The sequence below is a fragment of the Oreochromis niloticus genome, linkage group LG13, assembly GCF_001858045.2.
Source record: "Oreochromis niloticus isolate F11D_XX linkage group LG13, O_niloticus_UMD_NMBU, whole genome shotgun sequence".
Taxonomy (NCBI): Eukaryota; Metazoa; Chordata; class Actinopteri; order Cichliformes; family Cichlidae; genus Oreochromis; species Oreochromis niloticus.
Genome location: NC_031978.2, coordinates 5,864,207 through 5,880,949, shown reverse-complemented (window position 1 = coordinate 5,880,949; position 16,743 = coordinate 5,864,207). Strand labels below are relative to the sequence as shown.

Here is a 16,743-nt window from a genome sequence, read left to right as displayed (position 1 = left end):
AAGGAGGAGAGGGAGCGAGAGGGGGAGAGAGAGAAAGAGAGAGAGAGAGAGGGGGGGTATAAACTACAGCTTCACACACATTTCATTTCAGTTCAGATCTCTCTGGACACAAATTGCTCCAAACTGCTGGATTGACTTCTTATTCGCTCCACTGAATCAACTCGACTCTCTCCATCAATCCGTCTTTGTGTCAGTCTCAACCTGTCTATCCTGAAGTTTTGTCGGGTTCATCAAGTTCACGCTGACATTCAGTGACTGAGGCTGAGCAGGAACACTCACACTCAGAGCTGAGAGTGGCCGTCATTCATCACAGATCATCTGAATACGTGCATCTGTCAACTGTCAAATCTGCTGCTCCTACCTCCTGAGGATCAACTCTGAAGAGGAGGAGTGCCTCACCAACAGGAAGAAAGCATCCATCAGTTTAACTTCAGTCTACAACCATCAGGCTATCACCGGATTAGAAGTTTCCTTTCTCTGTATCCTAAATCAGGTGAAGTATCTGTATGTGGCAGAGTTTTAGTGCAACATGTTTACAGTACGACTAATGCCTTCATTTTAAGATTAAGATGTTAAATATTCAATTAATATCAAAAGTTTAAGCATCGTTTTCAGTTTTTATGCATTCCAGTGTTAATAATGACCACATCAGTGCTAAAAATGACCACAAAACAGCATTTTCAGACTCCAAAACCTTAAAAAAGATCACAAAGAAGTGCCACAAATAAAAGGTGTGTGTGTGTGTAGAGACAGGGGGAAACCTTTGAGTAAACTGTAAAATAATTAACAAATTAAACTTCAAAATTTAGAGTTTACTTAAGTTTGGAATTTACTTTGTTTCTAAATGAACGCCCCTGATGTTGATGGATGTGGCAGAATTTTATCACATTGACCTGTTAATACTTTCTATTCAGCTTATTATCGCATTGAAAACATCCTCATGTCTGACCGATGTCAATGATTCATCATTTATTATTGTAAACCAGCTCGAGAAAGAGGGGCCTTTGTATGTGTGTGTGTTTGTGTGTGTGTGTGTCTGTGTGCCCATTATCAAGACAGGATGCAGAACAATACTGACTCCGCATATACACACCCAGTCTCTCTCTCTCACACACACACAAAGAGAAACACACATGCATGCAAAGGTCAAGAGAAAGTCTATACAAGGAAGTAATATTGTTATTAATGATGCTGGGATCACTTGTGAAAGACATGAATGGGAGCACACAGACACACACAACACAGAGACACACACACATGGTTTGTTCGAAGCTTCTGGGCTTTACAAAAACAGGAAGGGATGGGCATTTAATAAATAAGTTGCCAAAAAAGTTGTAATCTGATTTCAAACTTCTTTTTTTTTTGGGCAGATTTTTAAGTTCATCTTTGTTTCTCACCTGAAATTAGTGCTTCTTGCATAACAACACGTCTGAAATAGACTTTTAATATAAGTTTCCAACAAGATCCAAGTCGGAGACATTTGCTCACTGGTTCGAGAAATGACATCAATCAAATGACAGGAGGGTGAGAAATTCGGCATGTAAAGCAGGCCCACTCCACCCATAAATGCTCTTTATTGTTCTCCCTGTTTTGGAAGTTTGTGCCTTAAAGAGGAATTTACAGTCTGTACAGAGTCTGGTACTCATCAGAATCACATTTCGTGTAACATCAGAATCAATAATCCTAATATCTAGGTATGTCGTCATCAGTTACCTTGTCTGTGTTTCATTTTTATTCTCTTGTCATGTATGTATCTACACATACATGTATTTAAATCATAAAGAGAACTGCAAAATCTCCTCAGACTTTTGGTGTTAACAAATCTCTTAAAATTGTGACACAAAATCTCATCCCAGGAAGTCAAACACTACCGCGCATGTTGCAAAAGTCATTTAACAAATAGTGAAATTAATTACTTTCTCAAGTAACTAAGTAATGTACTCTACGTTACATGTTACTTTTAAGAAAAGTAAAAGTAATTTGAAATATATAACCTTTTTTAACCCCAACACACCCACTTGAGCCCCACGTGGGATAAATGTAGGTTTGCTCTGCACCCACACAGCCCCACAGTTCACCCACACCTGCCCACTGGGGGCTCAAACAGGCATGTTTGCTGGGACATTGTTTATGATAAGGAATCACCATAAAGGAATAAATGGCTGTTGAGGAGAAGATTAAATGAGGCTGAGAGAAGGTCACTAATTCAAAACCTCAGTAAAATAGAAGTTAAACTGGTTCTTATTGATATACTGCAAAAGAACTCAAGAAGTGAAAGATATCAGGTCATATTCCAAGGATTTGAGGGTTTTGGTTTTTTGTCTTTAAGGGTAAGTGCCTCTATAACATAGAGACTTGAGTATTTAACAAGCAAAAGATTCTTGGTTCAAGCACAAGAGACATAAAACCTGATGGCTGTGTCAGGTCAGGTGTCTGGTGTGAAAATTTGCAGCCTCCATGTGCACACACAGCCTTGCACATTGATGCAGATTACGAATAGCGACTGCTTCTGGGCTCCATACCATCTAGTCCAGATGCCTAGCCCCCTACAGGCATTGGCATGGTACTGGGGCCCACAGTGGGCTGCCCACTGTGGACCATGCAGGTCTGCCCACACTGGCCCCAAGGGGGCATGTTTGCTGGGAAGGAAGATTTGTATTCATACTGGTACAGACACAACCAAACATAGGAACAGACTGGATGTGTGGTATGTGTGTGTGTGTGTGTGTGTGTGTGTGTGTGTGTGTGCATGTGTGGTAGCAGTGTTTACAGTAGATCTCTAGTTTTCCTTCCCCAGCGATAGGCGGAGGGGGAGTGTGGGAACAGAGAGTGAAGCTAAACTGAGCCATGGGCACAGACATTTTTATTAATGGGGTCATGACCGGGCTGGAGAGAGGCTCAGAGGGTCAAGATAATAGAAGAACACACATTCACACACACACACACACACACACACACACACACACACACACATACACAGCCGTGTTTTTATATCTTAGTGGGGACATATAATTGACATAATGATTTCCCTAGCTGCTTACCCTGACCATAACCATCAAAAATGAATGGCTAACCCTAACCCTTTGCCTAAACTCAACCATTACCTAATTGTAACCCTGACAACAAAACCACATTTTGAGTCTCAAAAATGCCTTCAAACTCCTGGGGACGGGCATTTTGTAACCATAACAGCTTTTGGTCCCACAAGTACAGTGACATTCCAATTTTTGGTCCCGACAAAGATATGTAAACATGGTATACACACACACACACACACACACACATGCACACACACACAGCAACATGCAGTCTATTCCTCAATGGTTTATCCACTCATCAACTAAGGTTTTTTTGAGCAAGAGCATGGAAAAAAGATAATAATTGCACCAAATTTGGAATTTTAGAAGGTGCACTAATGCTCCATGAATAGAAAAGGGGAAGCACACACAGTGAGATATTTTACGTATCACAGTTTTCCCAATCCCCAAATGAAAGAAAATAAGAATAACACCAGCTTTTTCTCCCCAGCCAACCATAAAACATTGTGCATTAAAGGCAGCGTGCATACAGCATAATCACTGTAGCTGGAGAATATCTCTAAATGTTTTGTGGTTAATCATCATTTCATGAGAAGTGCAAAATAATATCATACAAAGGTATAAAACTTTTTTTTAAAGATTGCTCCAAGTTATTCTTGACATTTGTGTTTAATTCAGCCCACTCTGATCATAAGCTGCCGTACATACATGACACAATCTTCCACTGAAAAATTTCAAAAGTCTTTCAGCTCTCCAGATTAAAACACTACAAAGGGATGTTCTATTCTCAGTATTTCTCCTGGATGAATTATTTTAGTTGAAATATTTTGAAAAATATTTTAAATCTGCTGTATATACAGAATAAGGAAATGCATGGATATATTGAATATAACACTGTTATACTATAATATAAGCCATTATATGACATTCAATTATGTGTTTCACGTTTCTTCATATTCATAGCCCTAAAATCTATTTATCAACAAGTTGAAATGTTTTTTTAAAGGAAGATTAAAAAATTGTGCCAAACAAATGTTAACAGTTGATGTTTATTTAATAGATTTTCATGCTTTTTTCTAAGCTAAAGACATTTTCTCACTTGTACATTCCCTGCTTTTGTTGAAAACCATTCTAATAAAGTAATAAAAAAAAGAAGCTACATCTCCATAAAAGGAAGTTCTAAAATCTATTGAAAACATAAAATTCTGTCTGATTCAGGGAGGATTACTCTTGGTACCTCATAGATTTTTATTAAACTTTGTTATAAAATTAGTTTGTAAGATGTCCCTGAATGCATCATGTGACCCACCTGTTACTCATGCAAACCTTCCCATGCTCCTTGTTGGTCTGTTCAGGTGGATATTGCCCAGCTCAAAGTTTAGCAGTGAGTAAGGAATCTGAGTTGTAATCAGTCATGGCAGACTGGAGCCTACTGGGAAACTTCCTGGAGGAAGTACAGGAGCACTCTACCTCTGTCGGCAAGGTAACATACAAACACAGACATGTATATGATCACACAAATTGCATACTAACACACAAGACTGGTCCGACATCCTCTGCTCATGACAGACAAACATATACACTCAAAATAGAACATTCATGTATTTCTAAATCATCCTGTTTATTTTGTGTATCCCGGCTCGTGGTTTGTGGTTTATGTTTCAGAGTCTTGTAACACTAGAATGAAACATCATACAAACATCTGTTAGTTTAACCATTCGAAACTCAACTCAACAAGTCTTAAAAGAAACCAGAATCAAATAACTTCACTTTCAGAGATTTTATGGAACTAATGTTACTTACAACTGTAACGATAGTAGTAACCTCTGGTTTTCAATGCATGTCCATTGTTGTAAAATGTGTGCATGTACTCTGTGCATCTTCTTCCTTCAGAGAAGCTAAGTAGTAGTAGTCCTCAAAGTAAGTTGTTTACAGAACTGTTGGCAAAGCTTAGGAATCCAGGAGCACAATTTATAAACCAAGATAACAAATTTAGACATGGCACAAGGTCAAGAGGACTGGAATTCATGTTCTTTGTGGAACTGTTTCTTTTAAATCTTCCTTTCACTCGCTTGGTTAGGTTTAGGAAATGATGATGCTCTTGGTTTAAACCCCCCCCCAATAAACATTACATATCATTAAACTTGTGAGAAGGCTCAGTTTTCTAGTTTAGATTCTTTCTTATATAACTAATTGTAATGGTCAATTCAATCAGTCAGCAGTTTGTGTACTTTTTCTAAGGCATTTTTAAATCTGTTTAGAAGTACTACAAAGATAACCAGCTCCTAAAGTATGTAATAACTTTAGTTCAGGGTGGCCATGAAGTCAGTACTGGCAGACCAGCTATTCTCACTGCCAGCCAGCTGATGGCTCAGTTAAGGCATCCAATTGGCAAACCTCATACAGTGAAAACTATTTAAATGCCACTTTGCAATCCAGCTAAACCCCAAGTCCTCCTTTCATGGTGCGCCCGACCTAATCACTGACCTATTGTTCTCACTGCTCTGTGCAGGGTCTTGCTGTTGCTCTCCCTGCCTTTCCATGGATGGAGGTGGAAATGAGTTCCCATAACATAAATATACTGCCAAACACAAATAACTGCAGTTGAAAATAACAATTTTCATTCATTATAGTGGCCCTCCCCTCTGGGCTGGAGTAACCTTTAAGAGCTGTTTATACCTTTATTGTTTTAAAAAGGGTTAAAATGGGAATGTCCACAGTTTAGACTTTGATTAAAGGATATTTTATCGAAGCAATTAAGCAGAAACAAATAATTATAGTAACACTTAAATTACACTTATCCAGTTAACCTACTCTAACCTACTCTAATGCTGATTTTGTTCTAATCTTTGGAAGAAGAAGAAGAAGAAGACTGGAGGTCATAATTGCTTCATGTTTTTTCTCCACAGGTGTGGCTGACCATCCTGTTTATCTTCCGAATCCTTGTCCTCGGGACAGCAGCTGAGTCATCGTGGGGAGATGAACAGGAAGATTTTAACTGTGACACTGAACAGCCAGGCTGTGAGAACGTCTGTTATGATCGAGCCTTCCCCATAGCACACATACGATACTGGGTAATGCATTGACAGTCAAAGATTATCTTTTTGTTTTAACCAACTGAAATCAAAGATCATAAAGAAGTCAGCCAATCCATCTTAAAGCTTAACATTATATTAGAAATATATTAGAGTTACTCTATCACATCAACCAAAAGAAGTTCTTTATACCTGTTGATGATTTTTAAACATTTTCTAAAACTGTGAACACAATGTGAACTCTAATTAGACAGTTGAAATGTATCTGTGTCTGTACATCCCTGTTCATTCATCAAACATTTCAGGCTACAGTATCCTGCAGTCGTTGAAGAAAAAGAAGCATTTTAATTTTAAAATCTATCATGCGTTAAGATTGGTTTGCCACCTTCCTTGCAGCTATTTACTTCCATTTATTTCAGTGCAGTGTGAAAAATAAATTGCAGTCACTTGATGTCCTCAAGGGATTAATTATAGTGAAATTTTTCCATTTTATACAGGCTATTCAATGAGATTATCTATGCTTGCAGCCGAGAGCAAGGGCTGCTTCAAAAATGCTTCCCTGCAAATGAATTCAAGGAAACTCCAACTCTTGCCAGTGGTAACCTGCAGCCCCCCCACCCCCCCAACAACAGTTCAGATCAAACAATGCAACTCTTATCAAAATCTCAGCTGGCAGGTCTAATGCCCCATTCAAAGAAGAACTTTCACAACAATTCCCACATGAGCCTTTTCAGTCTTAATTCGTGATTATGCTTCTGTAATCTACGTCCTAACTTGCGCTGTAACCGGAAACTCATTTTAACCATACACGGTAACCTTATACGTAACCTGACATGCACCTCCCAAGAAATATGGCAACATTTTGGGTTGATGCATACCATAAAGACTTTAATCGTATGAAAGGTTGTGTTTCCAATTACAAGGTAGGTTAGGACATAGATTTCCAGGTCTATCAAGCTTAAATCTTTGCATTCTACTGCATTAGTCTGATCTAAATTTAACAGATTCCTAGAAAATGAATAATCTTCAATGGTGGAAGTTTTGCAGATATCAGATTAGTGAGTTAATCTTTTAATTTTGAGTCACTAACCTTTATATAAAATATGTGTTCAAGCAGGCTGCAAAGCCTGCAGTGGCAGCTGCCCCAATTTGTCCCCCTGAGTACAAACTAATACTCAGGACTGAGCCATAGCTTCAGTTCAAAAGCCCTCTTTATAAAGGAGAGCGCCACCTGTTGCTGTTCAAGCGCTTGACTGCTAGTTGAGTCATTCTGTCAAAGACTGCAGGAAAATAGGATCCAAATGCATTCTCCAATTGAGATGGGCTTGAAGTGAGCAAAAACGTTTATAATAACACAGAATATAATATAACAAAGTCCAGAAACACAGCAGACAACAGAAGGGAACACACTAGAAACTATATAGACATGGGGGACATGGAAAATGGGTAAAAAGAGACAGCTGAAATGAATCAGGATGACGAGACACATGGAAGTAAAATAAAAAGCAAGGAACAAGCAACAACAGATTATCAGATAAAAGCAGAAGTAACTTACTAAAAACAGAGACAAGAGCCTAAGCACAATGCTAAGGGGAAGAAAGAGAGAAACAAAGAACTAAGACACTAAGAAACATGGCAATCAGTTATAACGGAGAACCAATTACAACATCAAATATGATTCTACTGTAAAGTCCATGAAAACATATAACTGGGCTAATGGCCCAGAACAATGACACATCTTTCATACTTTCAATCACTGATGCCTGATCTGCTCTGTATGAGTGTTTCGTTGTTTTTCTCCCCACCTAAAGTGTTTAAAGTACAAACACAGAAAAGTGGTGAAGTCCTGGACAAAGCCATACTGAGAAATATCTCATACTGCTACAGATGAAAATAATTTTGTTTTACATTTGATTATAAATCTTATTCATGTCCTTCCAGGTGCTCCAAATTGTGTTTGTATCCACTCCCAGTCTGATCTACATGGGTCACGCTATGCACACTGTCCGCAGAGAGGAGAAAAGGAGGAACAGGGAAGAGGAGGGGAGAGAGGAGGGAGGGGGAGAAGAAGACCCGGGAGGAGGTGAAGGAGGAGGTGGAGGTGGAGAGAAACAAGAGAGGAAAGGGGAAGAAGATGGAAATGAAAAAAACGAAAGTCACTCAGCAGGTCGAATTCGCCTGAGGGGAGCGCTGCTGCAGACATACGTTCTGAGTATACTGTTACGCAGCATCATGGAGGTAAATGTCACCATTTCTGCCTTTAACTTAAACATAACTTGATAGCAGGTCAAGATTTCAAATCTGTCTAGTTCAAGCTCACGTCTGTCCTCCAAAGGCTGTAGGTGGGTCTGAAATGCCAAGAGAAGTAAAGTAATGAAAAATTGTTTTGCAGAGTTTGGACCAAATTGCTCATGAAAGTTTAGGATTTGTAAACATTAAAGGACTTGTATTGATATTGTGCCAAAAACTTGATGTCTACCTGTAAAACAAAAAAACCTGTCCTTCCATCCAGGTGGTGTTTCTGTGTCTTCAGTACTTCCTGTATGGAATCTTTCTCAATCCTCTGTACGTCTGCAAGGTAAAAATCAGACATAATTTTGATTTCACTCTTTGCTATTAACCACAAAATTTAAGCCTATAACAGTAATTCTCTTGTTCCTTTGCCCTTTTAGGCATGGCCATGTCCACATCCAGTTAACTGCTATGTCTCCAGACCTACAGAAAAAAATGTCTTTATAGTGTTCATGTTGGTCGTGTCAGCTGTCTCTCTGGTCCTCAGTGTGCTTGAACTACATCACCTGGCATGGAAACATTGTTGCAGGTCAGAAATTTATTGCAGAATTTTTTAGTTAGAAAAGCCATGATTGAGGTTTTTACATGACGACATAGACAAAAGATTCAACAGATTCAGAATATTCTTTGGAACTATTTCAGTTTGTGCTATTTGATGATAATTTTTTTGTTAATTAATGATTTTATTTAATGATTGTTATGTTTATTTCCTATTTAAGAAGCTTAAAGTTGATAAAGTTACTAAGACCTATTTGAGCATTTAGTCATTAACAAAGATGTACTAGACACAGGTTATTCTCCTGTATTCTGTCTAAACCTGATTAAAGAAAGAGATAAAGATAACGATTGTTGATGATTCAGATTTTTGGTCAACAGTGAGACATATTCATATGGATTTTAAAGTCTTGTAAAATTAAACAATACGCCTTTCTCACGAAATTACATTTCCCTCGAGAGATTCCAATAACAATTTTAAGCCTTCAGTGATTCAGATGTACTTCCTGGAATTTACCATTAGAACAAATGGAATGAGGAAAACAGGGATTGGTTTCCACTTTGTAGTAGTGAATTCTTAAAGAAGTGTTCACAGCAGGCAGCACGTATGTTGTGGTTTGCAGCATAACTTGAAATCTTACATTTTCCCACCGGTTCATTCTGTTTATTGCAGGCGATTCTTGTGCTCTGCAAAGGCCAACAAAGCAGCCAACACCTCTCTGAGCCGACAGCTCTCTTTGTCTCCTCCACCACCATCAACACCACCTCCAGATTTCAACCAGTGTGTGACTGGCTCCACACACTTCCTACCCCTCCCCTTCCCCAACCACCGACTAGCAAACCAACAAAACTCTGAAAACATGGCTACCGAGCAGAACAAAATGGCAGCCGCAGTGGAAGAGGTAAACTTCCTCCAAATGAGTTGCTATTCGCATGGATGGCAGAAGACCAATGATGGTCAGATCCAAGATGGGAGATACCTGAGACCCGATGCTAACTGCTATACCCCCGAGAGCAGGGACGTTGGCTGTGTTCAGATCCAAAATGGTGGCCCAGACGTGCTGCTGCATAAGGACAAGCGAAGATACAGCAAAGCCAGCGGAACGAGCAGCCGAACTAGAGCAGATGACCTCGCAGTTTAGAAAAAAAAAAAAAGATAATAGATTTACAAACCTGCTGAAAAAAACCACACATGCATAAAAGACAATCTAAAGCTGAATAAGTCCGTTCACCTTAGCTTTCATAACATGATTCATTTTATCTAAGGAATCATGCAAATGATGACTAATTCCTTTTATCTTCTTCCTTCCAACATTATACGGCTCCTAATGACTTAAACGATGGTCATTACCCAACATCTGAGTAAATGCATTGCACTAGGGATTGAACAACTGGGCAGCAATGTCTGGAGTTGTGGTGCTACACAGATTGCTAAATCCATCAAGAATAACTGGATTGTGGCTTCTTCTTGAACTTAAACATGCACCTGAAGCTTGCACTGTTTATATGCTGAGACTTAAGTCACCAAAAAGGCCATAAAAGGTGAAAAAAAAAAAACACAGTTTGGGTGACACCATTGAGGGAGTCTAGACTGTATAGCATAGACGTCTTATTCTTTTCTTTATTTACTGGTATGACTCAGTTGGGCACAAATTAATTCATGACTTTCGTCACAAGCATGCTGATAAAGCCTTTTTTGAGAACAGCAGCAGTGACTGTGTCGGAAAGCTGTGTAAAAACACGCTCTTTGTGATTTTTATCTCCTGACTAACAGCAGCTTGCGTAGGCTAGAAGAGATCTGGTCCAAGTCACAGCTGTCTTAATAGTACTAATGTGTTTCAGGACCTTAAAAGGCCCAAACCGAAAAGCTAAAAAATGCACTAAAATCCTGACTGTGACGTATTTGTTATATTTCAAAGCCCAAAGAAAAAGGCATGAGGAAGAGGCATGAGGCACATTCATTTAAAGCTTTATTTTTAACATCATGTAAAGGCAAACACCTCTTAAATATATATTTTTCTGAGATTTTACTCCCAAAATTTGTTGCCTATCATTGATGATAAACTTAAGATAGAGATGAAGATTTCCTCCAGTGCTAGTGCATTTACCTGCTTGCCAGGTATTTCACTTAAACTTATAACAAACTTACACTTTGTTTATTTCACTGTTACTTCTTCACATATTTTTTGCAGAAATGTTTATTCTAATTTACCTGCTCTATAATCAGTTGAATTTCGTTCTTGCTAGGTGCCATTTGAATTAAATGAGACTTTAAAACAATACATTTACATTTCAGTATCACATAAATATTGCATGAGCAGTGTTTTTTATAGTTCTTGCTGGTTTGCAGTCCTTGAGTGTGCCCAGGAAATGCAAAATTGAGCCTCATGTCTTTGGCAGTACCAGCACTGGACACACTGGGGACTTCTATGTTACCTGTAGACTGAGCCTAAATTCTGTGGCTTATTGGCTGGACTTATGACTGACTTATTTAACATTTTGCACTGGAAATTTAAAATGTGATTTTGTGAAACCGCTTAAAAACATTTTGCTAAATTTTTTTCACGTTTGAACTGCAGTCTGTTTTCAGCCACATTTGATACCATGTAGATTATCTTTTCACACCAGCATGTCTTTTATCATTTCTTCTCAAAGATTTCTTGCATTTCCTAAAATATGACAGTCTGGATGAAACTGATGGGTTTCTAGTACATTATATTATGGTCATTTTAGCTATGAACACACCTAGAATGAAGCATGTGACTACTACAATGTCTAGCATACTGTATATAATGTGTTTTGTTTCAAATTGTTCATAATGTCATTGGACACACCCAAAAAAAAGGTTGGGTATTAAGCAGTGACCAATGCTGTTAATGACAATTTAAATTTGTTTTATATTTATTATTCCACTTGAATAATGTGAATGCTTTATACATATTGAAAATAAATGCAACATATGCAAACCATTAGAGTTTGTGCTTGGAACCACAATAGCCAGAAACTGTTCGTGTTCATGCAGCAACTATGTGGACTAGTTCTGCAGGATATTATGTGGAAACTTAAGATCTGTTTGCTACGAAGCATCATAGACAGTATATACAGGACCCACGTGATGCTTTCAGTCAGGAATGCAAATTGCAGCCTCAGAGTCTTTGAAGACTCAGAGTTGCTTGACAAGTTGATTTTTTTTTTTCTTTATACAGCCATAGGCGGCCATATTTGGAGCTGGGAACATCCTGCATTCATAAACTGTACTGGTGCAATATGAAGACAGCGATATCTGCTGATTAGCGCTGAAATTAGAATTTCGTAGAATCTGAAGCACACACTGTTATCCCTCACAGCAGGCCATATTATTTGTCAGGTAATTCCATTGCATCTGCAAAAATGCTAACAAAAGCCACAATTAAAAATTTAAGCCTTAAAAAAAAAAATCAGTGTTGTGAGTTGTAAAAGAAATCCAAGAAAGAAGGAGTTCAATGTAGAATGGTGGCTGTAAATATGTTTTTTTTTTCCGTTAATGTAAATTTTGTTATTTTAACAGGCAATTTATTCATTTTTGAAGTCAGTCTCAAATAGACATTTAAGGAAATGGAGTTATTGGTACTTCCAGACCTGAAGGTCAATGTTTGTTCAATATCTCAAGCAACACATCGCCACACATCTGCTGACCTTCTGTAATAAAATTTAAATCAGCAGACAAGCAGAAAGAACAGAGTCATCTGAGCACCAAGGATTCCTGTGTTGTGTTGTTACTATGCAGGAAAAGTTAAATGTATAAATACACAAGTAAAGTACTTTAATAGTATCTAATAGTATACTTAGACTAGTCTATGTGTTTATAACTGTAACTGCACTTAATACTGCTAAGATCACACAAATTGATAATATGTGCACACAGTTTGCTATGTTGAGAAACGTCCAGTCATTATGACAGTGTAATCTATCTGCCATCATTATGGTACATGTTTTCACTTTGGGCCAGCTGACTTGATTTCTTCCCATCAAAGACAGAACAGTAACGATGGACAAAACAGGCATCAAGATACATGAGAAATGCTAGATAGTTTAAGGAAGGGGCACTTTTATACATTTGTCCTGATTCCCATGGCCAACTTCCAGCATGGACAGGAGTTGATTGGAGAATTCCCATTAAGGTCATCTGGGGTCCAGGAATGTTTGGGAACTGCAAAAAAGAAGAGCTTCATGTTTTCTTTTCCCCTCTCTTCTTTTGTCCCATCTGTGGCAGCCATGTTTGCACTGTGATGAGTTGTTTAACTTCAAGATATCAAGGCTCAACTTATTATTTAAATATTAGATAAATATATTATTATTAATATTATTATTATATTAATATTATATTATTAATTATTAATATTAATAGTATTATTAGTATTATTAATAATAATATAAAAAATAAAGACCAATTAAATAAAAAATATAACCACACCAAGGCTAGAAGTGAAAGTAGATTCATCCATTAATTCTCTGTCCTCATCGTGGGGGCAGCAGTCAAAGCAGAGGTGCCAGCCCCAGCAACCTCTTCTAGTTCTTCCATTAGAAGAGGGGGCACTAACTCCTCATTAACTCAATCAAGAGATGTAATCACTCCAGTGCGCCCTAGGTTTGCCTCAGAGTCTCCTTCCAGTAAAACGTGTCCAAAAGGTCTCACCCAGGAGACATCCTAGTCAGATGCCAAAATTACCTTAACTGGCTTGTTTTAAGGTGTAGGACAAAGGAGCTTGCAAAGAAAAGCGTCTGGACTTCTTTAAGTTGCTTGAAGACGTTTCACCTCTCATCCAAGAAGCTTCTTCAGTTCTAAGGTCAAATGGCAGAGAGTCCCAGATTTAAACCCAGTGGGAGTATCCCCCCAAAGAGGGACAAAAGGTGATTAGAGGATCATCAGGGGGTCCTTTGACTACGATGACCTGGATGACTGAGAACCTTCACAGTTTGTACCCATACCATAAAAAAACATACATATGTCATATCTGTAACTGAGTGGAAAAAGTCAGATGATGTAGCTTAACTCAAACCTTGGGACTATTGCAACACACTGAAAAATATATAAAATTTTACAAATTGTTGTCTCAGTAACCACAGTATTTTGTGTTTGTATTGTCAAAGGAGATAAGACTTCCTTTATGGCAGTGAAGCTCAAAGAGGGAAGGATTGGAAATTCTAGAGGGACAGCATCCCCATGTGGTGAAACATGGTATTTCTTATCAGCTGTAAAATAATAAGCACATTTTTATTGAAATTTACAGTAATTATAGAAACTATACTGCCAAAAGTATTCACTCCCCTATGTAAATCATATCAGTTCTATGTAAAATCACAAAGTGGGGTCAGCAGATGCTGAGACACATAATGTGCAGTCACCCACATTATGCAGAGTCAGTTGCTACACTTCTTGTGACCATTGCTCAAGAACAGTGTATAGAGAGCTTCGTGGAATGGGTTTCCATGGCTGAGTAGCTAATTCCAAGCCTTACATCACAACGCAAAATCCAAAGTATCACATATGGTGCTATAGAGCACACTGCCATTGGACTCTTGAACAGTCGAGATGCGTTCTCTGGACTGATGCTTTCACAAATTCCAAATTTGGAAATCATTTTTTCCTCCATTTATAAACTGAATATCACCTGGGTCTGAGCTTGGACACACACTTTAGTCTGACATCAATGATTGTAGCATCAATACCACTGGAACCATATGCCATATGCTAATCTGTTATTCTGGTCAGACACACCAACAACACCACAGACAAGTTGTTTCAAAAATGAAACCTACAGATGAATGCTAACCTACAGTGACCTAAGTTCAAAGGGGTTGACTACTGCTAACCATGTCTACAGACTTTGATAATTAAATTTGCATGACAAGTGTGACAGCACAGTACAGTGTGTGAACTTGTACTGTTTTGAGACATCAGAGTGCTACAAGTTAGAATGTTTGGTATACATTTAGTTACATTTAGTTAAAAAAAACTAACAACAAGATTTCTGAGTAAAAAAATACACTATCTATGTAATTAAAGGGCAAAGCCTTGAGTGCTATGTGAATAAATATGAATACTATAACATTCAATTTGCATGTAACATGAAAAAAGAAAAGAATAGAGTTTAGGGGAGGAAAAGATCAGGTAAAGAGCATGTAGGGATATTAAGGTGAGGAGAAGGATTTTATAGAGATGCAGAACTTGACTGGGAGCCAGTATGGTTACATAAGGAAGGGGGTGATAGGAATTAGTGCAGGTAAGAACTGAGCATTTGAGTTCTGAACATACTTCAGTTTGTTCAAACTGCCTAGCATTTATCATAACAATCTTAGGTCCAGAAGATGTTTTTCAAAATGTCTGAAATTTGAGCCTGAAACACAAAGGATTGTATTTTTGACACTTGGAGCGGCAGCAGTTTTTAATAGAGTGTGATTCTTTTTTGGTGTTTTTGTTCTTTATTTCAATGAATTTATTAATGTTAAAAATGTTGCCTTTGTAAAATATTCTAAAATTCTTATGTAAAGAAATGAGGTGATTCTGAAAGAGTAAGTCAGGAGACTGACTGATTTTTCATGGAATGACCCATTCATGACAATAATTTACTTGTTAGACACAAAGTTTGGTACATGTACAAGTTGTTTGTGTGGTCACAGCATCTTAGTTTCCAAACAGAGGATGTGGAACTGGGCAGCAGAAGCAGTTTTCTGTTAATAAAGAGAGAACTGCTTGCAAAAATGAATCCCATAAAATGGGATGAAATCATGATGTTGCGTCATATGCCTTTGGCATCTCCAAATGTGGCACAAGGTATCCTCAGGCATCTCATCCCAGATGAGCAAGCAAAGAAAAATTGCAGCAAAGCAATATTGTAGGCCAAGAGATAATATGTCTCATATACTGACAGTACATAAGAACAAATCTGCACTGAAAAAAAGGCCATGTTAGATTTACTTAATTCAATAGTGGACATTGGTTGCACACAACTGTTTTGCTTTGGCAGAAACTTAAACAACTTAGTTAAATCAACACAACTTATTCATATTCCATAAACCTGTGCATTTTGTGTTGATAAAACGCATATGAAACATGTTTAGATGAAGTAAGTTGAGCTCTCGGAATATTTTAATCCTTTACAATTTTGTCATTTTATTTCAACACTATTCAATAACTTTTACCCCAGTACTACTTGGTCATTTAAATGCTACATGTTGTCTTCATATTACATAATGTTCAACAAAGTCTAGACTCTAGAGTCTGGTTAACATAAAAATTGAATGGATCTACAACAACTGCCATCCTCCTATCTTTATCCGGGTTGCAGGGGGGCTGGGGCATAACCCTGAAGTGATAGGGTAAGAGGCAGGGTACACCCTGGACAGCTCACCTGTCTTTCACATAGAGACAAACAACCATCTGCACTCAGTTATTGATCTACAAGCTCGTGGCATGCGTGATAATCTTGTATTTTCTGGTGTTCCAGAAGCCGCTGGAGAAGACGCGGAGACTACGGTGAAAAGCTTCATCAAAACCCACCTGAAGCTGCCGGAGGACACGGTGAAGAACATCGCCTTTGATAGAGTGCATCGCATCGGCCCCATGCGGGGGGCCAAATTCGGCCACTTCAAACAAAAGAAACAGGTGAAAAGTCGTGGCAGGGAATTAAAAGGAACGGACTTCAGCGTAAACGACCAGTTCCCCAAAGAGATCCTGGAACGACGCAGGGTCCTCTTCCCAATCCGACGCGGCTTCATCCAGAAGGGCTCCCGCGCTGTCATCGCTGTGGACCAGCTCTATGTGGATGGACAGCTTTACCGTGACCCCGCGGCATCACTCCGTGGCTGTATTAACTTCAGACCAGATAAGAATCCGCTACACC

General features: G+C 38.4%; 1 protein-coding gene across 1 annotated transcript; it reads left to right on the top strand.

Annotated features, from left to right (window-relative positions):
- The first annotated feature begins 81 nt into the window (after positions 1 to 81).
- On the top strand, positions 82 to 10,339 carry LOC100690703 (gap junction alpha-5 protein). Its single transcript, XM_003438249.4, has 7 exons — positions 82 to 493; positions 4,394 to 4,521; positions 5,948 to 6,112; positions 8,015 to 8,311; positions 8,586 to 8,651; positions 8,746 to 8,894; positions 9,534 to 10,339. The coding sequence occupies exons 2-7, from the start codon at positions 4,453 to 4,455 to the stop codon at positions 10,000 to 10,002; spliced, it is 1,215 nt and encodes a 404-aa protein (XP_003438297.1). The 5' UTR covers positions 82 to 493; positions 4,394 to 4,452; the 3' UTR covers positions 10,003 to 10,339.
- Positions 10,340 to 16,743: the final 6,404 nt, after the last annotated feature.

Bases quoted from the DNA above. Each gene is read 5' to 3' on its own strand.
- LOC100690703 (XM_003438249.4), top strand. From the start codon at position 4,453: ATGGCAGACTGGAGCCTACTGGGAAACTTCCTGGAGGAAGTACAGGAG. The intron at 8,312-8,585 runs GTAAATGTCACC...CCTTCCATCCAG, and splicing joins TGTTACGCAGCATCATGGAG to GTGGTGTTTCTGTGTCTTCA. The intron at 8,652-8,745 runs GTAAAAATCAGA...TTGCCCTTTTAG, and splicing joins ATCCTCTGTACGTCTGCAAG to GCATGGCCATGTCCACATCC.